The 25087-nt window shown below is 57.4% G+C and overlaps 2 protein-coding genes across 2 annotated transcripts in view; both read left to right on the top strand.

Annotated features, from left to right (window-relative positions):
- LOC116437014 (zinc finger protein 2 homolog) overlaps positions 1-24161 on the top strand; it is a 32972-nt gene extending 8811 nt beyond the window's left edge. Inside the window, exons 4-6 of the mRNA XM_032094511.1 lie at positions 21820-22861; positions 23198-23335; positions 23504-24161. Of these exons, the coding sequence (XP_031950402.1) occupies positions 21820-22861; positions 23198-23335; positions 23504-23750 (1427 nt within the window). The 3' untranslated portion in view covers positions 23751-24161. The remainder of the gene's footprint in view (positions 1-21819; positions 22862-23197; positions 23336-23503) is intronic.
- On the top strand, positions 1317-4406 carry LOC116437035 (N-acetylmuramoyl-L-alanine amidase-like). Its single transcript, XM_032094575.1, is given in 8 exon segments — positions 1317-1472; positions 1751-1903; positions 1906-2331; positions 2334-2606; positions 3198-3408; positions 3950-4014; positions 4017-4270; positions 4348-4406. Coding segments are annotated over 8 exon segments (1437 nt in total). The 5' UTR covers positions 1317-1420; the 3' UTR covers positions 4351-4406.
- Positions 24162-25087: the final 926 nt, after the last annotated feature.

Here is a 25087-nt window from a genome sequence, read left to right as displayed (position 1 = left end):
ACCCACCGGCGCATCCACACTGGGGAGAGGCCCTACGAGTGTGGGGAGTGTGGGAAGAGCTTCTGGGAGAGATCCGACCTGATCCAGCACCAGAGGATCCACACCGGGGAGAGGCCCTATGAGTGTGGGGAGTGTGGGAAGAGCTTCTCCAGGAGCTCTCACTTGAGCCGACACCAACGGAGGCACCGCTAAGGGCAGCCCTTCGAGTGCCCCGAGTGCAGGAAGAGCTTTGTGTGCTGCTCCAACCCCATCCCCTGCGGGAGGGTCCGTGTTGGATGATCCCCAGTGACCCCCGTTGGGCAGAGCCCCAGAGATCCGTGGTGCTGGTGATCCAACCTAAATCCATCGTTTTCATTCTCTCCAGCCCACGGGCGTCTTCCACAGCCATATGGGGATTAACTGTGGCAAACCCCATGATTTTGGAGACAATGGCGTGGAAACCCTTCCAAAAAGGGTTCTTCCCACCCACCGAAGCATGTGGATGCTCAGCTGGCACAGACAGGGAAATGCTTTTGGTTTGGCCTTGATTTTCTTTTGTTTTCTGTTCATCCGTTCGAAACACCTGAAATTGTGGTAAAAATAAAGATGTTGAACTAAGACATGGATGGGGACATGTCCATGGGCTGGGACATGGGGGGACACAGCCGTGGGGGGACATGGAAATGAATGGGGACACAAACTGGGACAGCGCCGGTGCCACCACGGTGCCACCACCATCGTCTCGGCCACGGTGAAGTGCTGCCCAATGCGGTTCCTGCCACCATGTCCCCAATGTCACCACCGCGGTGTCCCAGCTGAATATCACCACCCAGCAGGGTGGGTGACGGGGGCACTTGTTCAGCTGGTGACAAGTGGCCCAGGAGCACGTGACAAGTGGCCCAGAAGCGGGTGACAGCCACCAGGGTGTCCCAGAGCCACCACGGTGGCAGGGCCAGCGCAGAGGTGCCCAGGGCGAGTGCGCCCAGGGGACTTCAGCCTGGGGACAGGGCAAGGGTCAGTGTCAGCCGCGGGGTCACGTGGCCCCATGCTGGGTGTCACCGGACACATCCTGGTGGCAGCGTCCCCACAGGTGCAGTGACATTGTCCCCCTGATGTGTGTCCTGGTGGCTTCGTGTCCCTTCCCCTCCATGTGTCGCTGTCCCTGTCCCCTTCCATGTGTCCCCATCCCCTTCCATGTGTCCCCATCCTCTTCCATGTGTCCCCATCCCCTTCCGTGTGTTCCCATCCCCTTCCGTGTGTCCCCATCCCCTTCCGTGTGTCCCTGCCCCTCCCCCTACGTCCTTGTCCCTTTCCCTCTGCGGGGCCAAAGTCTCCGAGGTCCTGGGACCATATCCTGCAGGAGGTCCCCACGTCCCTCAAGGTGTCCCCGTGTCCCACAGGACATTTCTGTGTCCCTCAGGGTGTCCCCGTGTCCTGCAGGATGTTCTTGTGGCTGCTTCTGGTGCTGAGCATCTGTGCCCACCCCAGCACAGGTAGGGACACACCATGGCAGGATGCCAGGACCTCTTTTGGGTCCTTTCCCTCTGATTGGGGTCCTTTCCCCCTCTTTTGGGTCCTTTCCCTCTCTTTTGGGTCCTTTTCCCTTATTTTGGATCCTTTCCCTCTCCTTGGGGTCCTTTCCCCTATTTTGGATCCTTTCCCGCTGTTTTAGGTGCCCTCCCCTTGCTTTTGGCACATTTTTGGGTGCATCACCCCTTCAACCCCCTCTGACCCCTTAACTCCCCTCACCCCCCAGCCGCTGTCCCCCCAGGTGTGTCCCCAGCTGTCCCCCCATGCCACATGGACTCGCTGCTCGACATCCTGGACGCTCTCGAGTCCCTGGCCTGGGGCAGCTCCCCCGGCACCGCTGTGGCCTTGGGGAGGGGGCTGGGGGTCTGCAGCACCCTGGGCTGCCGGGCAGTGCTGATGAGCCCTTCGGGACCCCTGAACACCCCCCAGTTGTCACCTCGGGCCATTGGCAGCTCCTGACCGAGCTCCTCTGGCACAACCCGGTGACACCGGAGCTTGGGGCGGTGCTGGCCCCTGACGGCTCCATGGTGGCCCTCAGTCCCCTCCTGGCCGGCATCGAGGTGGGGCTGAGATCCGGGGGGTTTGAGCGACCCCTCCCCACCCTGGACCCACCCGCCGACCCCCTCTTGGCTGTCACCATCGCCGAGGCTTTGGGGACATCCTTCCTTCTGGCGCGGGGGGGCGACAACAACGCCACCGCGCTGGGACCCGACGGCTGCTGGGACGATGTGGAGAACCCCCAAAATCACACCTTGAGGGGTCCCCCATCCCCTGTCCCCGACCCTATGGCCATCGGGGCCCTGGATGGGGTGGTCCTGGGGGTGTGGCGGGCCGGGGACCCCTCCTGGTGTCCGAACAGCTCCGGGGCTACTACAGGACCGGGAATGGCTCGGAAGCGGGGAGACCCCCCAGCAGTAACCAGCGCCGGGATTTTGGGGCGTTGGTGGGACGGGAACGTCTGGAGAAGGAGGTGGCAGCGGTTTTGGGGCTGCTGAGGACGCTGTCGCCCATCCCGGAGCTGCTGAGGGACGTGGGGACACAGGAGGTGGCGGCCGTGGCTCGTTGGGTGGCGCGGGAGTTCAGCAAGTGCTACATGGGTACGGGCGGGGTGGCACCTCGTGAGTGGGGGTGGCACCCCCTAAACGGGGTTGTCACCTCCCAGGCAGGGGTGTCACCCCCTGAATGGGGTTGTCACCCCGAAAGGGGGTTGTCACCTCCCAAATGGCAGTTGTCACTGCAGAAATGGGGGTTATCACCCCACAAAGGTGGGGAGAGGGTGTGGAAGGGGCCACCACCACGTCCCTTGGGTGGCCAGTACTGTGTCTCCTGGATGGCCACCACTGTGTCTGCTGGACACCAGCCACCTCCATGTCCTCTGGATGGCCACCACTGTGTCTGCTGGACACCGGCCACGTCCATGTCCCAGCCAAGGGACCCCCTGAGCAGCCACTCCCTGTCCCCTCGATGAGTCCCAGGAGGGTCCTTCAGCTGGACAAACGCCACCGTCCCCACATGGACACTGCCGTGTCCCCAAGGACCTGTCCAGCCCCTTGTCCCCACATGGACTCTTACCATGTCCCCAAGGAGCTTCTTGTCCCCACAAAGCCTCTGCTGTGTCCCCAAGGAGTTCCTTGTCCCCCCATGTCCCCAGGATCTCAGGGGACAGCTCCATCCCATTGTCCTGGCAGAGTGCCCGGCCATCGTGCCCCGCTGCCTGTGGGGGGGCCGTCCCTACCGGGGCACCCCGTCCCTGCTGCGGCCCCCGCTGGGCTCGGTGTTCCTGCACCACACCCTGGAGCCGGCGCGGCCCTGCCGGTCCTTCGGTGCCTGTGCCAGCGCCATGAGGGACATGCAGCGCTTCCACCAGGACACCCGTGGCTGGGACGACATCGGCTACAGGTCACCGTCACCCCCTCTGGTTCCTGTCACCTCCCATGGGCGCTGGCACCCCCCTGTGGGGCGGGTTATTGTCCCCCTGTGGGCACTGCCACCCCGATTGTCACCCCTCACAGTCCCTGTCACCCCCATTGGTCTCCGTCACCCTCGGTGGTCCCCATCACTGTCCCCCTGCATTCCCCATCACTGTCCCTCCACTGTCCCCCTCACTGTCCCCCCACTGTCCCCCCACTGTCCCCTCACTGTCCCTTCCCAGTCCCCACCACTGTCCCTCACTGTCCCCACCACTGTCCCCACCACTGTCCCCCACTGTCCCCCACTGTCCCCTCACTGTCCCCCCACTGTCCCCTCACTGTCCCCACCACTGTCCCCACCACTGTCCACCCATGGCCCCCACCACTGTCCCCCCACTGTCCCCTCACTGTCCCCACCACTGTCCCCCCACTGTCCCCTCACTGTCCCTTCCCAGTCCCCACCACTGTTCCCCACTGTCCCCTCACTGTCCCCTCACTGTCCCCTCACTGTCCCCGTCATGTCCTCGCAGTTTCGTGGTGGGCTCGGACGGGTACCTGTATGAGGGCCAGAGGCGGCACTGGGTGGGTGCCCACACCAAGGCTACAACACCCGAGGCTTCGGCGTTGGCATTGTTGACGACTTCATGGCCACCCTGCCGGACCCCGACACCCTGGCCCTGGTGTGGGACCAGCTCCTGCCCTGCACCGTCCACTCTGGCCATGTCCAGCCGGACTTCACCCTGCGTGGCCACCACCAGCTCAGCCACACTGACTGCCCTGGCAACGCCCTCTTCCAGGAGATCCAGAGCTGCCCCGGCTTCCAGGGGACACCGGTGGCCCTGGTGCTTGGGGTGGGTGACCAGTGGGGTGGGTGGGATGGGGTTTGGGGTCATCTTGGGACTGACCATGGGTCTTGTCCACTCTGCAGTGAGGAGTGGCACTGGCTGGGCTGGGCAGGACGGGGGCGGGAGAGGTTGGACACTGGTCGAGATGGACACCAGCCCAGTGTGGATGGACACTGGTCCAGCAGATGTTGGTCTGATGGATCCCAGCTGGACCCTGGTCTGGATGGACACTAAACCCATGGATCCCAGCTGGATTCTGCTCTGGATGGTCCCTGGCCCTGCAGCCCCCCGGCCTGGCAAGCTCCCAGCCCAGATGACCACCAGCTTGGTCACATCCTGGCCCACCCCACTGGCCCAGCAGCCCATCCCAGTAGCCCCAACCCTCCTCCCCCAAAATAAACCCAATTCCAGAACATGAGGTCCGGGTGGTCCCTGCAGAGCAGGGGGGAAACTGAGGCACGGGCTCGAGGTGGCTTTGAGGTGCTGGGAGGGGACATCGGGAGGGACTGGGGGCCACCCTGGAGACCCCAAACCCCCGTAAATGAGCACCCAGCCCCCAAATTGCCACACGCAGCACTGCGGGACCCCCACCCATCATTTCAGGGGGGACTCCAGGAGCCACCACCACCCCTCAGTCCCTTGCAGGGGCGACCCTGTTCTGTCCCCTCAGTGACCCCCATGAGGACGTACCTGCTGCTGCTGGCTCCAGTGCCCCCCGATGCCATCGTGTGGGATGTGTCCCAGTTCTCACTGGTGGACGGACACCTGATACCACTGGGCAGTGACGAGGTGAGTGGGGACACTGGGAATGTCCCCTGGAGTGCCAGGGTGGCACCACCTGACCCCGCAGTGTCCCCAGGGCTCGTGGCAGAGCAGGACCTGCACCAGGAGCCCCATGTCCAAGGCCACCAACCTGTACCCTGTGGGCAGGAGGGATCCCGGTGGGGACACAGAGGTGCCAATTGGGGGGTGGCAGGTGGCATGTGAGGCACAGAGACCCTCGGGTCACGCTCTGTGCTGGGCACTGGGGCAGGCACGCTGTGTTCCGTGTCCTGTGTCATGCCCTGTGCCATGTGCCATGTTCCTGTCCCCTGTGCCATGTTCTGTGCCCCGTGTCCTATGCCCTGTGCCATACCCTGTGTCCAGTCGCAGTGCCCAGCCCCAGTGCCACAAAGCCAAGCACTGCTCACGGACAGTCCCCACCGCAGTCCCAGGCAGCTGCCTGTCCTTCCCATAAACCCGGGACTGTGGACACTGAGGGTCCCTCCCCCTCTGCGGGGGCTTTTGGGGGCACAGGAGGGACCAGAAGGGGTGGGGAACGGAATAACAATAGAAGGGGGAGATTTGCGGATGGGGGCAGAAGAGGGACACCCCAGAAACCCCCTCAAATTGTCCCCTTCCCTCTCTGACTGGCCGAATTCACCCCTAACATGGCTTCAAAGTGCCCCAAATCTTGTCCACCAGTGAGGGGGTCGGCGGGGCCATCAGGACACACCTGTGTCCCAGCAGCTGCGTGCCCAGCCGGGAGCAGGAGCAGGGCTGGGGCTGCTCCCAAAGTTGCCTCGCCCCAAGGACACAGCCGGACATGTGCTGAGGGGGGGCTGGATCAGGCTTTCTTGTCCACCTGCATGCCAGGAGTGAGCACAAAATCTACCTGCATTCTCTGCAGCAGAGCCATTCCCAAAGGAAGCCGTGAGCCCGTGACAAGCCGGTGCCACAGTGGGATCCTGGCAGCACCTGTGGAAGCCGGGAGAGAGGAGCCCACCTGGAGCAGGTTCCTGTCAGGATTAATCATCCCGTGGCTTCCCACCAGGGTCTCGCTGCTTCCAAAAGGCCGCACAGTGTCACTGTGGCCCCTCAGTTCCACCAGGTTCCATAGCGTCACAAAGGGTGAATCGCTGCAAACCAGGCCTAGAGACGCTTGAGAGACAGAGTCAGAGAAGCGGGTATTTGCTTTATTCAGAGCCGGAGCACAGTATATGGTTTCATTCATGAATATTCATCACATTCCTTGGGATAGGCATGGTTACACAAATTACTTCTCAGAAATCATTAATATCATTAGCATAGGTGCCTCGCATTTGCCGTGTACCTTGGTGGTCGCACTGAGGAAGGCTCCTCTTTTTCCTCGTGGGGCTTTCTGATGAAGATCAGTAGTCTTCGTCACAATGCACCTTTCACCTTTCTCTCTGCAGCATGCGCAGTCCTTCACTGGCTGGTTCAGCAGTTTCTGTGCTGGCTTCAACAGGTTCTGTTTCTCTTACCTTCAAAAGGTGCATCTTGCTTCTCAGGCTTTGTGATAAACCTTTGCTGACTCTTAATAGTTAACTTGTGCTTACATGAGTTAATTATTGACCATCCCCTCCCAAGGGTCTCCAGGGCTGCCTGAGTTTCCCTGGTGTCACAGTGGAGCCAGGGTTCTGTGTAGTTCCCCAGCATCACAAAGGCTCTCCTGGGAGCAACGGGTCACAAAGCACCGTGGGTTCAGTGCAGCCCCGCTGTGTCACAATGGCCGCTGGCTTCCACGAGCCCCCGCAGTGTCCCAGTGGCTTTAGGAGTGGGTGGCTGGGAGTTGGTGCCCCGCCAGCGGCTGGGGGAGAAGCAGCAGGGACAGCGTGCGGACGGTGCCGTGGCCACTTCTGTGGCCACTCGTGTCTCTGTCCCAAGCACAGCCGTGGTGTGGAACACGGGCTCCTTTGGGTGTGCAGGTGGCAGTCACGGCCTGGAGCATGGCTGCTCCCAGAGGACACCCTAGGGCAGGAGGCTGCTGGAGATTCATTCCCCACACGCTGCAGCTCCTTGTCATGAGGTGCTCGGAGTGATTCTAAAGGCTGTTCCCACCAGGCACTTGTCTGGCTTAGAGCTGTTGAGCTGTCAGCGGGAATGCAAAGGCCAAGCTCGGGAGCCTTTTGTCCTGGTGCCTTTCGTGTGTGAGCAGTCGCTGGTGCCGTTGTCTTTGGATCCTGACTCTGGGAGAGGGAAGGCTTAGGATGGTGCCCAGAGCTGAGAAGGAAAGTGCCGAGAGCAGCGTGTGTGCTGCTGGTTTGAGGGCTGCAGTTCAAGTTGTAGGCAGCAAGAGCTTTCTCAGCTGGCCCTTTTGTGAGCTCTGCTTTTGCCAGATGGTTTCAAGTTGGTGGCTGGACTCTGCGAGAAGGAAAAGTTTTCTTAGGGCAAAGGAGTTCATCTTGCTCTTGGAGTGTGGGTGCAAAGAGGAGTCTGCACTTGCAAGGGGAAGATTAGGGAAATCTTTTTGTCCTGACACTGTTGATTAGAGAGCAGGGAAGTTTCCAAGTTGCCTCTGCCCTTGGGGTGCTTTCGAGCTGGGCTCGCAGTGATTCCTTCTTCTGCAAGTGGGCAGCGCTATCGTGTGCTTGTTTCGATGAGCGCTGACAGTGGCCAGGAAAAAGCCAAGCGCTTCGCTGGCGCAGCCCCAGTCGTGTGCGAGCAGTGGGTGGAAGAGCTCGGCTGTGCATCCTGCCTCTTGGAGACATAAAGGAATGTGATGCTGCATGCAGCGGGGAAGGAGCAGGAATCGTTTCGCTGTTGGCTGTGCAGTTTCTAGGCTGCAAAAGAAAAGGCAATTCCAGCAGGGCCTCTTTCTTTAGAACCTTTTCTGTGCCATCAGCTGCTCAGCATGGAACTCACACCCTCTGAAATGCATCCAAATCCCTGAAGATATGCTTCTTCTCTCAAGCTCAGTGTACCAGCTTACCCTCTCATTTTTGCATATCCCAAACCCCCTTGCAAACATCCAGCAGCTGCTTGTCAAGAAAAAGTCCTCGAACAAAAAGCCACTGCTGGCTTTCATAGCCCCTTTGCTGTCTAGGAACTAGAGGAAACAAGCTAGTGATAGGCACTTTCTTTCTCAACTCCATAGAGCGCATCCTTCTCTCCAGGTGGCACAGTCCTTGGCAGAAGTGAAGCATCTCCAGCTGCAGTTCCGACTGAGACATGTGCCAGGACAGGAAACATTTGCTGACCTTCCCTCTTCCCTGTGCAACAGGATTCTCGCAGCCCAGTCACTTTCACACACCTTCGCTATCCCTGAGTCCAAGCACCTACAGCTCACACAGACAGATGTGTCAGGAAGGAACACGTTCCAAAAGCACCCCCTTCTCTTAACAGCATAGAAATTGTGCACAACACACTGCGGCACTGAACCTTCCTTCTCAGATAGATGTGCTGTCACACTGTTCACTCTCACAGCTCGGCTGATGATGTCCACCAGCTGTTCTCATAGAAAAAGGCTCTAGAAGAGAAAGTTAGTGCTGGACTGCACCTTCCACTTGCCGTGTGTAAGCCACACCAAACTCACTGCTGCGCTCTACTCTGCATCGTGTTCTCTGCAGCTCAGAAGCAAAACCTAACCACATTTGTTTCCACAGAGGGCTGGAGGATCAATGGGTAGCAGCACAAACAGCTGTTGTTGAACTTTCTCTTTGCAACTGCTGAAGTGAATTCAGCAGGCAGGCGAGTGGCAGGCACACTCCTCTCTCAGCCTGTGCACTGCCCACACAAGCGCGGTGCCCTGCTCCTTTGTTCCTTCCCTTAGGTGCCCTGGGTACAACTGAAGCCTAGCAATGGCATTCAGCTGACACAACCCCTGTGTGGCACCCGCCCATACGGCATATGAATCAACATATACCATTCTCACATTTTCTTTTACTGCCAGTGATACAGCATTCGATTCTCCTACCTGTGCACTTCCCAATCCTTCTTCTATCACTTCCATTCCTGTTTCAGTATCTAAAGCCACTGCTCTGTATTTCCATTTACCATTAAAGCATTTGGCTGAGGCGTCAGTAAAACAGCCACCTTTTACTTTGGAATTTGAGGTGAAGGCAGGGGCTGCCAGTATAGGGCTAGGTTTGTATGGTTGTTGCAGAGCTAACATGTCTGGAGTTAGAGTTATTTGCAATTCTGTAGGCTTTGTTGGCCCCTCAGAAACATCCATTTGGTCTGATATCTCTGAAAGGCACGCATGCCACTTGGGAGCTGTGGCTCTCTGAGCTATGCCCTCAGGGGGAGCCGAGCCTTTCTTAACACTGGTTAACAAATTGAAAGGTCCTTGGATTTTCACAGGCTGCTGCTGCTGCTGCTGCTGAGTTTTTTCTCCTTGTTTGAGGGCTCTGGTCAGAGACAATAATCCTTTTTCCCAATCAGTGTACCTCTTTTTAGTGTTTCTTAGTGCTGTGGAGCTAAACCCCAGGGGCCGTTTTGGCCTGTGTGGTCCCTTTTGGGACAAATGACAGTAAGATCTGAATAGCCAGAGATCTGCCGGGGTGAACCACGCTTCTCATAGAGATATGATGGAACTCCGTTTATTCTATTGTCAGTCCCATATTTATACTCTAATTCCCCAAGCACGCATAAGCAAGCTCCATACTATTGGTTTACAGCCACTGTTCACACGGCCTTTAATAGCAAGCGATTGGTTACAGATTAATATGCACGCGACTAACTAACATAAGTCTTTCTCTTTCTATGGTCAGCATCCCCCTTCGCAACATCCGGTCGGCTTGCCACATCAGCACTGCTCTTCTCTTTTTTCTCTAGTCAAGGACAGTTCACTAATCTAGCTTGGATTGTGCACGTACACATGTCCCTGTTCACTCGGCCATTTCTCTACAGTTCTGTGCTCAGTGAAACCCCACTCAGCTATTATAGGATGACTGGGGTGAACTGGCCCAAGTGATTGCTATGTTTTCAATTCTTCTATTAGTGTTTGCAAAGCCTCTTTGTGGTTGTCAAGCCACTCCCACTTTTATGTTTCCTCATTAGTGTGTATAAGGGTCTTTACTATTTAGAGATGCTATTCTAGAAAACCCAGGGACATGATTTCTCCAGTATCCCAGAGTGCCCTTGATTTGCTGCAGTTCTTTTTTTTGTTGTGAGGGTAGGTTTAGCATCCAATTTTGTGATGGTTTCATCTGGAATCAAACTTGGCCTGCGACCCACCAAGTGCCTAAGAATTTAACTTCTTTAGAGGGTCCCTGACACTTGGCTGAGGGCACTTCTCTCCCCTCCTCACTCAATTTATTACAGAATGTCATGGGTTAGCAAGCATAGTCCCGGAAGTGATGTTCTTGCAAAGAGGTGCTTATAGCTCCTCTATGACCTGACAGAACCAATCAGCTGGCTAGTTTGAATATGGACAATTTTTTGAGCCACTTAAAATTTTGACCACCTCTGTGATCTACACTTAAGAATAGTCAAAGCCACTTAAAATTTTGACCACCTCTGTGATCTACACTTAAGAATAGTCAAACCCCAGGCAAAACTCGCTCTCACTTCCAGTGCTGGGACAGGTGGCTGCGGCTCCCGTACGAGGTCCTGCGGGCCCGGCCCAGGTCCTGCTCAGGCCGGGCCAGGCTGGGCCACAGCCATCCTGGAGCTGTGTGGCCCTGTTCCACCCGCGGCCCCCACAGTCCTGCTACGTGCAGACAGCGCGGCCCAGTTTCTCCATCCCTCTCCAGTGCGGCTGAAGATTCAGCTGAAGCTGCCCCGCTGCCCGGCAAAGATCAGGTCACCAACAGCTATAAGTGAAATTCCAACTGCAAGGCCCAGGTGAGATTTACCCTTTTAGTGCTGTGAAGAGCTGAAACCCTGAGGGAGGAGAAAGAGGAGGTGCTTAAAGCTGAAATTCTGTTGTTAAGCTATGGTGGTGACAGACTATGATATATCAGAGTACCCATTGTAATTTCATGAAAGCATGGGGGGTGGAGCGTTCAAACTGTACTTGTGAGCAAAAGCACCTGTGCTGGAATAAGCAGATGCTGAAGCAGCTGTAATTTGATGAGAAGTTTGAACAGGGAGAGATGGAAGTGATGAGGACTCTTGCTCCAATCGGAAGGAGAAGACCTCAGTTCCTAGAGATGCTCCCAGAGACAGTCTTAGAGATGAAGATGATGGGGACCCTTTGCTCCCAGGGACAGGGGGAGGGCCTCTGTTCTTAGAGATGAAATGCTCCCAGAGATGGGTGAAGAGAACTTTTGTTTCTGAACAGTTCAACCTTAAAAAATGGTACCCCAGTAGCTCAAGAGTGGACCCTCGAAAGCAGTTGTGGGAAAAGCTGCAAGTCGGGGGAAGGGTCTCTCACATGCAAGCAGAGAACCAACATGGGCGGCTGTCTCGCTGTGATACTGGAGCCATGAGAGAATTTCTTGTGGAGATGTCTCCACAGCATGAGCAAGAGAGACTCCTCTTCCTAAGTGAACTGAACAAGGTTATTATGGAAGTGGTAAACAGACTGAACATCTCAAGGGTTGTGTTTTTACAGTGGGAGAAGGGGGAAAGGCAGGGGGAGGAGAAGTGTTCTGAAGGTGTGGTATGATTTTATTTTTTTTTCTTTCTTTTAGGTTTGTTAATAAACTTCTTTATATTCTTTCAAGTTTTGTGCCTGCTTTGCTTTCTCCTAATTCTTATCTCACAGAAGGTAAATAGTAATGAGTATTTTGGAGCAAACAGGAGGCCACAGCAAACGATGCTCCCGCCCCCACACCCTCCCCTCTCCGTGTTCCAGAAGGAATTGGATGAACTGTATTCTTCTCTCTGAGTCGTCTCATTCAGCATGAGCAGCTCAGCACCAGGAGCTGAAGGAGCTGAAGCCTTAGGCCACAAGAGCTGAGCAAGAGGAGACTTTTAGAGCCAAGTAATGCTGCTACCATGGGCCTGGCTGAATGCAGCAGACAGAATCCTGGAATTACAGAATCCTTCCTGTTGGGAAAGACCTCTGAGCTCATCAAGTCCAACTGTTAACCCAGCACTGTCAAGCCCAGCACTAAACCACATCCCTGAAGTGCCAAGGCCTGAACAAGAGGCCTGACTGAGGCCTGAACAACAGGCCCTGAGCCAAAGGTGACCTCCGGATGAACCTTCCAACCAAAGGTTATCTTTGTATCTCCTCATTACTGAAATATGCATGGCCATTAGCATTGTGATAGATGTATCCACTCATTAGTGAAACATGTATTGACCTTTCTGTGTTTAGAAGCTGGACAAGGCCATGAAATCCGACATCTGGCCTTGTTTGGGGCTGTATGGTCAAAGTCAGCTCCCTTGGCTCCTCCTTGAGCCCTGGCCAGGCTTAGGAGGAAGCCAAGAGGAGGATGAAAGCAGATGTTCCTGCACTGGAAGTGCTGTCAGTTTGTTTCTCCAGCACTGTCAAAGCTGGGCCCTCTCCCAGCGGGGTTGGAGCCTCAGCTGTGGCTGGAGGCAGCTGCAGGAATTCCCAGTGTCCGGGAGTGGCTCTCCAGTCCTTGGCTGGGACAGCTTCCCCCAGCTGATGGGGGGCTCTGGGTGATGGTAAAGTCTGAGGGTCACTGGGGCTGGATCTTGGTTAATCACTGCAGGCAATCTTTGGTAGGATTTTTTATGTGCATTGCCTACCTTATCCTTTTGCAATTCTTTGCAGATTTGCATTCTTTAAATGACACAATCCCTTCAGGTGGTGTCTGTGTCTTTGGTGCTGACCCTGCCCACTGGCAAAACAGGGCCCCATCCTGCCTGAGTATTACCTGGGAAGACAAAAACCCTCCCTCCAAATGTCCCCCCTTCCTTCTTGTTCCCCCCACTTTTTACACTGGCCATGATGTCCTGTGGTCTGGGATATGCCTGGGGTCAGTTGGGGTCACCTGTCCTGGCTGTGACCCCTGCCAAGCTCCCCCGCACCCCCAGCCCCTCCCCAGCGTGGCCGGACGAGGGGCAGGAAAGGTCTTGGCTCTGTGCAAGCTCAGCAAGAACAAAACCATCTCAGTGTGAGCAACGCTGTGCTCAGCACAGAGCCAAACACAGCCCCAGAGAAAGGCCTGGCAAGGAAATTCCCTCTGGCCCAGCCCACAGCAGCACCCCATGGCCACCCACCATCACCACAGCTCCATGGGTTCCTTTCCATGCCCCTGGCCCTGGCCACGGGACCTTGGGCTGGTGGCCATGGCAGCCGCCTGTGGCCCAGGGCTCCGTGCCCGTGTCCATGGCAGCAGTGCCCGGCCACGGGCCCTGAGTGCAGGTGACCGTGCCAATGCCCATGGCAGCGGGGCCAAGCGTTGGTGTCCGTGGCACCAAAGTGAGGAACGGGTCCCTGTGGCCGCTGCCGTGGCACCTGAGGGCATCAGCGAGTGTCACTGCAATTGTAGCTGGCACCAGCCCCGGCACCGTTCTGTCCTGAGGGCTGCCATGGCAGCCGAGGGCAGCCACAGCTCTGCGGGCAAGTGGCCACGGAGCCTGACTGCAGCAATGGGTCCAGGGGGGGTTTCCAAGGGAACTGGAACTGCTGAGGGTTGCCATGGCATCCAACCCCCTGGGATGTCACACAGCCACCCTGGGATGTCACAGCCTGCTCTGTGATGTCACAACCACTCAGTGATGTCACAGTCTGCTTTATGATGTCAGACCTCTGCTCTGTGGTATCACAGCCTTATCTGCGATGTCACAGCTCACTCTGTGATGTCACATAACCACCCTGTGATGTCATAGCCACTCTGTGGTGTCACACCACCCATCTGTGATGTCACAGTCCTCTCTGTGATATCACACAGCTGTTCTGGTATGTCCCAGCTGACTCCATGATGTCATACAGCCAGCCTGTGATGTCACAACCCACTCTGCAATGTCACAGCCAGTTCTGGGATGTCACAGAACCCCTCTGTGATGTCACACCAGCACCCTGTGATGTCACAGCCTGCTCTGTGATGTCACAATTTCTCAGTGATGTCATAGTCTTTGAGATGATGTCTGATCTCTACCCCATGATGTCAGAGCCCATTTTGTGATGTCACAGCACCACTCTGTGATTTCACAAAACTGTTCCATGATGTCACAGTAGACTCTGTGATGTCATACAACCACCCTGTGATGTCACCACCCCCTCTGTAATGTCACAGCCTGTTCTGGGATGGCCCAGCCCTCTCTGTGATGTCACACCAATACCCTGTGATGTCCCAGCCCACTCTGTGATGTCACACAGCCCCTTTCTGGCATCACAGCTGCTCTGTGGTTCTGTGACACAGGCACAGAGGTGTTCCCAAAACTTCAGTGAAACAAAACCTCCTCAGCACCAGCGCAGCACGAAGCAGCAGCATTCTTTATTGGGCCGGATGCACGAGGGGAGAGCCCCTCCCAAAGTCGTGTGTGCCGAGTTCAGGAATGTTCCTGTTTGCAGACTGTGCTTCACAGACACATTCCCAGATTGTCCCACCATAAACACACACACGATAATCATTTCCCCAAAATCATTGCAGATTTCCCCCACCCCTTTGCACATCTGTTCTTCTGCCCTGGGGGTCTCTTTGGGGGTCCCTGGTGGTCGGTGACCCCAAAGCCAGCCCTGGCTGCCCGGTGAACTGGTGGAAGTTGGCACACCTGGGCTGGTTGCTGCCCACAGAATCAGCCTTGTGCAGTTCCATGGCCAGTGGCTTTTGGAGAAGAAGCATTGTATGAACCCATCAGGTGCAAACGATTTTTCATCTGGCAAATTTCCCCCCCCTTGGAGGGCTGGGAAGCTTCTCTTCCCTTCAAGCCTTCAGAAGCCTCACTCTGCTCCTTTACTCACATCCCACGAGTTCCTCGGTTGCTTTCACAACCATGTTCTTTACACAGCTCAAAGCAAACGTCATAAGCACAAGTATTGCTGTGATCCCAGTTAGACTTTGCAAAAGTGAGGCCAACCATCAGTCAGGGAAAATCCAAGTCCCTTAAATATTTTATTCAACCACTTATTTTATTGTGGGGGGTTCAGAGTGTTGCCACAGAGAATGGCTCTGTCTGGCGTGGGGCCTTGGGAGAGACTGGCGGGCCACATCTGGCAGAGGCAAGACAAAGAGCAGGAGGCAAAACAAGGAGCAGGATAGTTAACGGGAGATTGGGCGAGGACATTGTAATCCGTGGTCCTTGGAGATGTAAAACATGTAACCTTAGAAACTGAATTTCTGTAGCTGCTGGACTGTTAGTTTGTAAGGTATATAAAGATGTGCCTTGTACAATAAAATTCGGCATTGCAGGCACCCGGCGAAGTCCGTGTTCAATTGCTGACGAACGGCGTCTCCATGTGAGGAGTTTATTACGCGCCGATCTGCGCGTCCGTCGGCGAGTGTTGTGAATGTATTGTGATGTTGGCTTTTCACATGTTACTTAATGTTAGAAAAACTTTCCCGAGGTTCTGTAATGTAATACATGACATAGAATGTCTATTGTTTATGTAGTCAATTTAGAAAAGATAGGCAGAGAAAGTCCTCACATTCCTGGAGTGTCTTATCAGAGAAGAAGAAAACCAGAAACCAGAGAAAAGAATTTATGGAGAGAGCAGAGACAGAGTGGAGCCAAGGAGGGAGATAAGGCTGATGGGGTGATACACAGAAACTCCAAAGAATTTATGAATCATGCATGATTGTGATGAATATGCAATAAGAGATGTATAGACGATCTTTTGGATGTAGAGGTGTGCCTTTGGCTCTCTGCCAAAGCACTCGGCCGTAATACCCTTTTTGCTATTTTCTCCGAATTGTCCCTTTTATTAAACTTTTCTTAAAATTTTATAAGGAATGAACCTCGTTTTTCACAATAGTAAGAGAGGCAAAGAGAAGGGAATAGAAAAGAAAGAGAGAAATGGAAGAAGAAGTGGGCGTGGGGGGGTGGGGGACAGGGAGGGGTGACAGGGGTTAGGTGGAAGCACATCACCCACGCGAGGGTCGCGATGACATCTCGTTGCTCCCCTCCATCTGCCCTGCTGGTGCTGAGGGTCCCCCGTGGCCGCCGTGGCCACACCACCACACGCCACACGCCACGCCACCACACCGCACGCCAAAGAGTACAGAACTCTGTGGATTAATATACACTTCGGGCCAGGTGGGAACGCCCGCGTGTCTCCCCTGCAGGGGCCGGCTCGGCGCTGTCCCCGGCAGCACTGAGGGTCCGCTGCATCATCTCTGGTGCTCTGGGGCAGGGTCTGGGGATCCTCTGAGGGGCCCCTGTGACGGGCCATGTTACCCCTTCTGCTGTGGATAAGCTCCCCCCCCGCCCTCCGTGAGGACCCCTCGGCCGGGCTCCTCTGCACAGTGGAGGATGGGCGGTCACTGCGCCTCTGACCAGAGGCGTTTCCAACACACCCAAAGCCTCTCCTCCCCCCGCCCTTTGGTGGAGGGTCTGTTCGAGCCCGGCAGCTGATAGCCCTGGGGCTGCAGTCTCCACTTTGGAGGTGTTAAGCCTGTGCTCCGTGAATGTCCCCAGCCCTGAGTTGTTACTTTATCTTCATCAGCGAGCGGTGTAAGGCCTCACTCAGGGCCCCATTCAGGGTTCGACAGTCTTCTCTGCAGCTTTTGTAACACAGTTTTAAAAGTCCTTCAAGAAAATGTTTAAGTCATAATCTATAATATTTCAGTCTCTGACACCGCCTCAGACCCGCCCCAAAACCACCCCAAAATCAACCAAAGCCTCTCAAATCTGCCCCAAAATGCCCCCAAATCCCCCAAACTGCCTCCAAACCCCCCAAATCCCCCCAAACTCCTCACCCACGACGTCCATGTGCCCTCCCCGGGACCCTCCCCAGGTACTCGGCCACGGAGATGTCGCTGGTGACGTCGAGCCGGAGGATTCGCAGGGTGGCCCCAAGGGACACCCTGGGATTGTCCCCCGCCGCGACAGGTCCCGCATGGTGGCCAGGACTGCCACCCCAAGATCCCATCAGGGACCCCAAAAACCTCAAAATCCCATCGGGGACCCCAAAATCCTGTCAGAGATCTCAAAAACCCCACCAGGAGCACCCCCAAACCCGCCACACCAGGTGGCCAGAACTGCCACCCCAAAAATCCAAAAAATTCATCAGAGGGTCCCAAAAACGCACCGGGATGGGTCCTGCATGGTGGCCAGGGCTGTGACCCCAAAAACCATCGGGGACCCCAATAAACCCAAAAGTCCCCCAAGGACCCCAATAACCCAGGGGGTTATAATGACCCAATATAATAAACTAAATAACCCCCCAAAAACCCAGTCAGACACCCTCCCAAACCTGACGGAGCAGGTTCCGTGCAGCCAGGACTGTGACCCCAAAAGCACGTCAGGGACCCCAAAAATCCCATCAGGGTCCCCCCCAAACCCGGCAGCACCAGTCCCGCATGGTGGCCAGGACTGCGACCCCAAAATCCATCAGGGACCCCAAGACATGTCAGAGACCCCAAAACCTATCAGGGACTCCTTCCCCTCCCGCCTTGGGGACATTTGGAGACACCCTCCTCACCCTCCCGCGTCGGGGACAATCCCGGGGTGTCCCCTCCCGCCTTGGGGACATTTGGGGACACCCCCCTCAGCCAGGGAGCGCCGCTGGGGGTCCCGCGCGAGCCGCACGGCCACGGCCAGGCCGATGCCCGAGGAGCAGCGGTGACAAGGACAGTGCGTGCCGGGGGGCGGCCACGGCTGTCACCCCCCCGGGCAGAGGCTCTTACCGGGATCAGCGCTCGCGTGTGTCATAGGTTAGCAAGCATAGTCCCGGAAGGGATGTCCTTGCTAAGGGGTGCTTACAGTTTCCTCTGGGAACTGACAGAACCTATCAGCTGGCCAGTTTGAATATGGACAATTCTCTAAGCCACTTAAAGTTGTGATCACCTCTGTGATCCACATTGAAGAATGGGCAAACTCCCCCTCCAAGCTCTCTCTCGTTTCCGGCGCTGGGACAGGCGGCTGCAGGCCCCGTGTGGGGGCCAGCGGGCCCGGCCAGGCCCTGCTTGGGCCAGGCCGGGCTGGGCCACGGCCATCCTGAAGCCATGGACCTGTTCCAGCCATGGAACCCCCCCCCACTGCCTTGTGGTGGGCAGCCGGAGCGGCTTGGCTCTCCCCCCTCTCCACTGCGATAAGAAAAATTCAACATTCCAGCTGCAAAGCTGCAAGGCTGAGGTGAGATTAACCCTTTTTATTGCTGTGAAGAGCTGAAAACCTGAGGGAAGAGAGAGAGATGCTTAAAGCTGAAATTCTGTTGTGAAGCTATGATATATCAGAGTATCCCGTTGTAATTTCATGAAGATATGGGAGGTGGAGTGTTCAACTCGTAAGCAAAAGCACCTGCGCTGAGATAGGCAGATGCTGACGCAGCTGTAATTTCATGAGAAGTTTGGACAGGGAGAGATGGACCAGATGAGGACTTTGGCTCCAAACGGGAAAGGAGAAACCCTCAGTTCCTAAAGATGGACCAGATGAGGACTTTTGCTCCAAATGGGAAAGGAGAAACCCTCAGTTCCTAGAGATGGACCAGATGAGGACTTTGGCTCCAGATGGGGAAGGAGAAACCTCAGTTCCTAGAGATGCTCCCAGAGATAGTCCTAACAATGAAGATGAGGAAGACCCTTTGCTCCCAGGGAAGGAGAAGGGCCTCTGTTTCTGAACGGCTCAACCTTAAAATTGTACGCCAAAAAACTTCAAGAGTGGACCCTCGAACGTGGGAAAACCAATTGCTATCTGTGTGTGACCTTGAACAAGCTGCAAGTCGGGGGAAGGGACTCACATGCAGGCAGAGAGACTCCTCTTCCTAAATGGACTGAACAATATTTGGAAGTGGGCGGCTGTCTCGTTGTGATAATGTTTTCATAGCATGAGCAAGAAGAGACTTCTCTTTCTAAATGGACTGAACAAGGTTATTATGGAAGTGGTAAACAGACTGAACATCTTAAGGGTTGTCTTTTCACATTGTCAGTGGGAGAAGGGAGGAAGGTGGGGGGAGGAGGAGAGTTCTGAAGGTGGTATAATTTTTTTTTTCCCTTCTTTTAGATCTGTTTATAAACTTCTTTATATTCTTTCAAGTTTGGTGCCTGCTTTGCATTTCTCCTAATTCTTATCTCACAGCAGATAAACAGTAATGAGTATTTCGGACCAAACCACTACACTAAATTGGTGTTTCCGCCCGGTTACAAACCGAACCCGCAACAACGTGGCACCGCGGGACCGGGATTAGGATCGGGATCGGAGTCAGCCGCCCCCGGGAGGAGAGAAAAAGGGGGAAAGGGGGAAAAGGGGGGGGAAGAAGGGGGGAAGAGGGGAGAAGAGGGGCAAAAAGACGGGGACAAAACGGGAGGGAAAAGGCGGGGGAGGGGAAGGGAATCAGGGACAAAAAGGTGGGGGAAAGGGGGGGAAAAGCGGGGAAAAGAGCGGAGAAAAAAGCGAGGAAAAAAGCGGGGAAAGAGAAGGGACCCTCCCTGAGCTGTCCTCGAGGGTGGGGGAGATTTCGGGACATTCTTGAGGACAGCACAAAGCGTGGGGGGAGCTCAGGGGGATGCCCTCCCTCACCTGGGGACCCTAAATCCACGCCCTTCCCTTTCCAGGGGACTTTGGGGACCCCAAATCTTCCCCTCTTCGAGCAGCCAGAGCGAGCTCCGAGATCGGGCACCGGACAACCCCCGGCCACTGCCCAGACCGGCCACAGGGCACACCCAGGAAAAACTCCGCACTCCGAGCTCCGGGACCGGACAGCGGAACTCCCCGGACCGAGCTCCGGGCTCCGGGACCGGACACCGGGAACCTACCAGGGACCCCCAGAAACGGCTCCGAGCTCCGGTACCGAGCATCAGGGACCCCCCCAAGACCGTCCGGACCTACCAGAGACCCCTCGGGCTCACTCTAAGCACCAACACCGGACCCTAGACTCACCGGGGACCCCCGGACCGGGCTTTGCGCTCCGGTACCGAGCACCAAGTTCACCCCGGGTCCCCCCAGGACCACCCCCCGATCCCCGCCGCGCCCCTGGCCCTGCTCCCCCCGGTCCCAGCAGGTACCGAGCGCTGTAGGGGGGTCCCCACGCCCACATCCCCCCGAAAATCATCCCCAGGGAGGGAAATCTGAGGCCACCAGAGACCCTGGAGTGGGGAGGGGAAGGTTTAGGGTCCCCAGAGACCCCTGGCAAGGGGAAATTGGGGGAGTCTTGGGGGGATTTCGAGGATCCTGAGGGCTATTTGGGGGCGGGCGGTTCCCAAAACTTCAGGGAGGTCCCCAAACTCCCAGGTGGATTCCCAAACTTTCAGGTGGGTGCCAAATTCACTGGGTGTGACCCCAAATCCTCGAGAGGGTTACCAAAGCTCCATAGGGGTCGCGGTGGGTCACCAAGCTCTGGGGGAGGGGAGGATCCGGATTGGGGGGTCCCCAAGTCCCCGGCGCATCCAGGAGGAGGCTCAGGAAGGCTCCTCCGGGAACAGCGCGAAAAGCGCTGTTATTTGCATAACCCCGCCCACACCCCACAACAAGCACAGGTACCGCCTTGTTATTTGCATAACCCCGCCCACACCCCACAATAACCACTAATACCGCCTTGTTATTTGCATAACCCCGCCCACCGGCGCCAACCAATCACCGTGCCGCGTTCGCCCGGTTATTTGCATAACCCCGCCCCCGCCGTGGCCACGCGCAGCGCCGGCTGCAGCCGCCTCGGGTCCCCGATTCCTCCCAGTTCCCTCCCAGTGCTCCCAGTAGGAGCCGTGCTGGGAGGGATCGTGCTCCCAGTTCCTTCCCGGTGCTCCCAGTATCGCTCCCAGTGCTCCCAGTAAGAGCCGTACTGGGAGGGATCGTGCTCCCAGTTCCTTCCCGGTGCTCCCAGTATCGCTCGCAGTGCTCCCAGTATCGCGCCCAGTGCCGCGCGGGGCGGGGCCGCTTTGGGAACCCCTCCGGGCACCGCGCGGCTGCTTTGGGGTGTCGGAACCTGCCCGGGCCGGGGCGGGAGCGGAGGAGCCGCGGGAGGAAGAGGACGGAGGAGGAGGAGCGGAGGAAAAGGAAGAAGAGGAACAGGAAAAGGAGGAGGAGGAAGAGGAGGAGCAGCAGCAGAAGCGCGCGGTTCCCCCGCCCGGCCGCTGAGGCCGCAGCTCCTCCGGCTCCGGCAGCATCGCCCCCCCCGCATCCCGAGGTGAGCGGGGAGGAGGAGCTCGCCCCAAATCCATCGGGGCTCTCCGGGAGGGTTTTTTTTTTTTTGGGCAGGCGATGTTTGGAGCTTGCAGGACCCCAAAGCTGAGCCGGAAATGCCCCTTGGGGGAGTCTTGGGGTGTCCCAAGTGGCGATTGCCCGGTCCCGGAGGGGAGGGGGCGATATCGGTTTTGGGGATTTCCGGGAGAGGCGGGGGGTGGAAGGCGGGAGCCCCGGAGTGGGGAGAGCCGAAGGGGCGATCCCGGAGCCGGGGGACCCCCGGCAGCCTGGAGGGGTGGGGGAGGCTGGAGATGAGCGGGCTCCGGGTCCCCCGAGGCTGAACGGGGCGGGGACTTCTCGAGCTGGGCTTGGGCAGCGGCAGCACCAAACCCAAGGCGCTCAGGCGTCGTTTTCCCCCCGAGCAGGATTTGCCATCGCCAAGGCGCGGCTGGATGGAGGAGGAGAAGGCCGCGAGGAAGAGGAGGATGCCCCGGGAGCCGCAGGCAGGTGAGGAGGAAGTCAGTGGCCCTTTCCCCTCTGTCCTGCTCCATCTCCCAGCCCAGCATCGCCCCCGGCTGCAGGACAGCCCCGCTGCCGACGCCGTTGTGCCGGGGACGGACTGGGGGGATCTCCTTGCCCTTCCCTGTGGCACGGAGGCAAATGCCATCCTCTGCTTGTCCTTCCTCCCCCAGACAAGGAGCTGAGCACGGAGCCCAGGGAGGACAAATGCCCACGGCAGAAGCTGGTGGGAGAGGCCGTTTTGAGCGGCTCCACGGCACAGGAATGCAACGGGGAGGAAAAGCCCCGGAGATCCCGCACGAGAAGGGGCTGCAAACGCAGCCCAAGGAGCTCCAAGGAGGAAGGACCCTCGCTGGGCCGGGAAGGCGGCCGGAGATCTGGACAGAGCTCGGAGCTGGGGGTCCATGAGCAGCCCCACGCTGGGGAGAAGCCCCACAAGTGCTCAAAATGTGAGAAAAGCTTCAGCCAAAGCTCCAGTCTGATCCGCCACTGGAGAATCCACACGGGGGACCGGCCCTACGAGTGTGTGGAGTGTGGGAAGAACTTCAGAGACGGCTCTTACCTGATTGACCACCAGAGGATCCACACAGGAGAACGTCCTTACGAGTGTGGGGAGTGTGGGAAGAGCTTCAGGCGTAGCTCCGACCTGACTGTCCACCAGAGAATCCACACCGGGGAGAAGCCCTATGAGTGTGGGGAATGTGGGAAGAGATTTAACATCTGCTCCAACCTGAGCCGGCACCAGAGGAGCCACACGGGGGAGAGGCCCTACGAGTGTGGGGAGTGTGGGAAGAGGTATCACACCAAATCCGATCTCGTCGTGCACCAGCGGACGCACACCGGGGAGAGGCCCTATGAGTGTCCCGAGTGTGGGAAGAGGTTTCCAAGCCGCTCCACTCTCGTCGTGCATCAGCGGAGTCACACGGAGGAGAGGCCCTATGAGTGTCCCGACTGCGGGAAGGGCTTCAAGCAGAAGTCTACCCTTGTTGTCCACCAGTACATCCATACCGGGAAGAGGCCCCACGAGTGTCCCGAGTGTGGGAAGTGCTTCAGGGAGAGATCCCGCCTGATCCAGCACCAGAGGATCCACACCGGGGAGAAGCCCTATGAGTGTGAGAAGTGCAGGAAGAGGTTTCACACCAGCTCCCATCTCCGCTTCCACCAGCGGACGCACACTGGGGAACGGCCCTATGAGTGTCCCGAGTGTGGGAAGAGGTTTCAGTGCAGCTCCAGTCTCCTCGTGCACCAGCGGATTCACAGAGAGGAGAGGCCCTTCCGCTGCCCCGACTGCGGGAGGGGCTTCAAACGCAACTCCACCCTCGTCACCCACCAGCGCCTCCACACAGGGGAGAGGCCCTATGAGTGTCCCGAGTGTGGGAAGAGCTTCATCCAGGGCTCCAGCCTGATTGTCCACCAGAGGATCCACACAGGGGAGAGGCCTTACAAGTGTGGGGAGTGTGGGAAGAGCTTCAGCCAGAGCTCCAGCCTGATCGGCCACCAGAGGATTCACAGCGGGGAGAGGCCCTACGAGTGTCCTGAGTGTGGGAAGAGGTTTCCAAGGAGCTCCAGTCTCCTCGAGCACCAGCGGATGCACAGCGGGGAGAGGCCCTATGAGTGTTCCGAGTGTGGGAAGAGGTTTCAGACCAGCACCTATCTCCTCCTGCACCAGCGCATTCACACGGAGGAGAGGCCCTTCCGCTGCCCCGACTGCAAGAAGGGCTTCAAGCACAGATCCACCCTTGTCACCCACCGGCGCATCCACACCAGGGAGAGGCCCTACAAGTGTCCCCAGTGTGGGAAGAGGTTTCAGACCAGCTCCCATCTCCTCAGACACCAGCGCATTCACAAGGATTAGAGGCCCTTCCACTGTCCCGACTGCGGGAAGGGCTTCAAGCAAAAGTCCTACCTCATCACCCACCGGCACATCCACACTGGGGAGAAGCCCCACGAGTGTGGGGAGTGTGGGAAGAGCTTCTGGGAGAGATCCGACCTGATCCAGCACCAGAGGATCCACACCGGGGAGAGGCCCTATGAGTGTGGGGAGTGTGGGAAGAGCTTCTCCAGGAGCTCTCACTTGAGCCGACACCAACGGAGGCACCGCTGAGGGCAGCCCTGCGAGTGCCCCGAGTGCAGGAAGAGCTTCGTGCACTGCTCCAACCCCATCCCCTGCGGGAGGGTCCGTGTTGGATGATCCCCAGTGACCCCCGTTGGGCAGAGCCCCAGAGATCCGTGGTGCTGGTGATCCAACCTAAATCCATCGTTTTCATTCTCTCTGGCCCACGGGCATCTTCCACAGCCATATGGGGATTGACTGGGGCAAAACCCACAATTTTGGAGAGAATGGCATGGAAACCCTTCCAAAAAGGGTTCTTCCCACCCACCGAAGCACGTGGATGCTCAGCTGGCACAGACAGGGAAATGCTTTTGTTTTGGCCTTGATTTTCTTTTGTTTTCTGTTCATCCGTTCGAAACACCTGAAATTGTGGTAAAAATAAAGATGTTGAACTAAGACGTGGATGGGGACATGGGGGGACATGGATGGGGACATGGCCATGGGGGGGGACTTGGGGGGACATAGCCATGGGTGGGCACCTGAGGGGACATGGATGGGGACTTGGCCATGGGCAGAGTGCCTGGCCATCGTGCCCCGCTGCCTGTGGGGGGCCGTCCCTACCGGGGCACCCCGTCCCTGCTGCGGCCCCCGCTGGGCTCGGTGTTCCTGCATCACACCCTGGAGCCGGCGCGGCCCTGCCGGTCCTTCGGTGCCTGTGCCAGCGCCATGAGGGACATGCAGCGCTTCCACCAGGACACCCGCAGCTGGGACGACATCGGCTACAGGTCACCGTCACCCCCTCTGGTTCCTGTCACCTCCCATGGGCCCTGGCACCCCCCCATGGGGCGGGTTATTGTCCCCCTGTGGGCACTGCCTCCCCCATTGTCACCCCTCACAGTCCCTGTCACCCCCATGGGTCTCCGTCACCCTCCGTGGTCCCCATCACTGTCCCCTTGCATTCCTCATCACTGTCCCTCCACTGTCCCCTCACTGTCCCTCACTGTCCCCTCACTGTCCCCACCACTGTCCCCCCACTGTCCCCTCACTGTCCCTTCCCAGTCCCCACCACTGTCCCTCACTGTCCCCACCACTGTCCCCACCACTGTTCCCCACTGTCCCCCACTGTTCCCCACTGTCCCCTCACTGTCCCCGTCATGTCCTCGCAGTTTCGTGGTGGGCTCGGACAGGTACCTGTATGAGGGCCAGGGGCGGCACTGGGTGGGTACCCACGCCAAGGCTACAACACCCAAGGCTTCGGCGTTGGCATTGTCGATGACTTCATGGCCACCCTGCCGGACCCCGACACCCTGGCCCTGGTGCGGAACCAGCTCCTGCCCTGTACTGTCCACTCTGGCCATGTCCAGCCGGACTTCACCCTGTGCGGCCAA

Source organism: Corvus moneduloides, chromosome 32, assembly GCF_009650955.1.
Source record: "Corvus moneduloides isolate bCorMon1 chromosome 32, bCorMon1.pri, whole genome shotgun sequence".
NCBI classification, from domain to species: domain Eukaryota; kingdom Metazoa; phylum Chordata; class Aves; order Passeriformes; family Corvidae; genus Corvus; species Corvus moneduloides.
The sequence above is the reverse complement of the archived record's forward strand: the minus strand, read 5'-3'. Positions and strand labels throughout refer to the sequence as shown.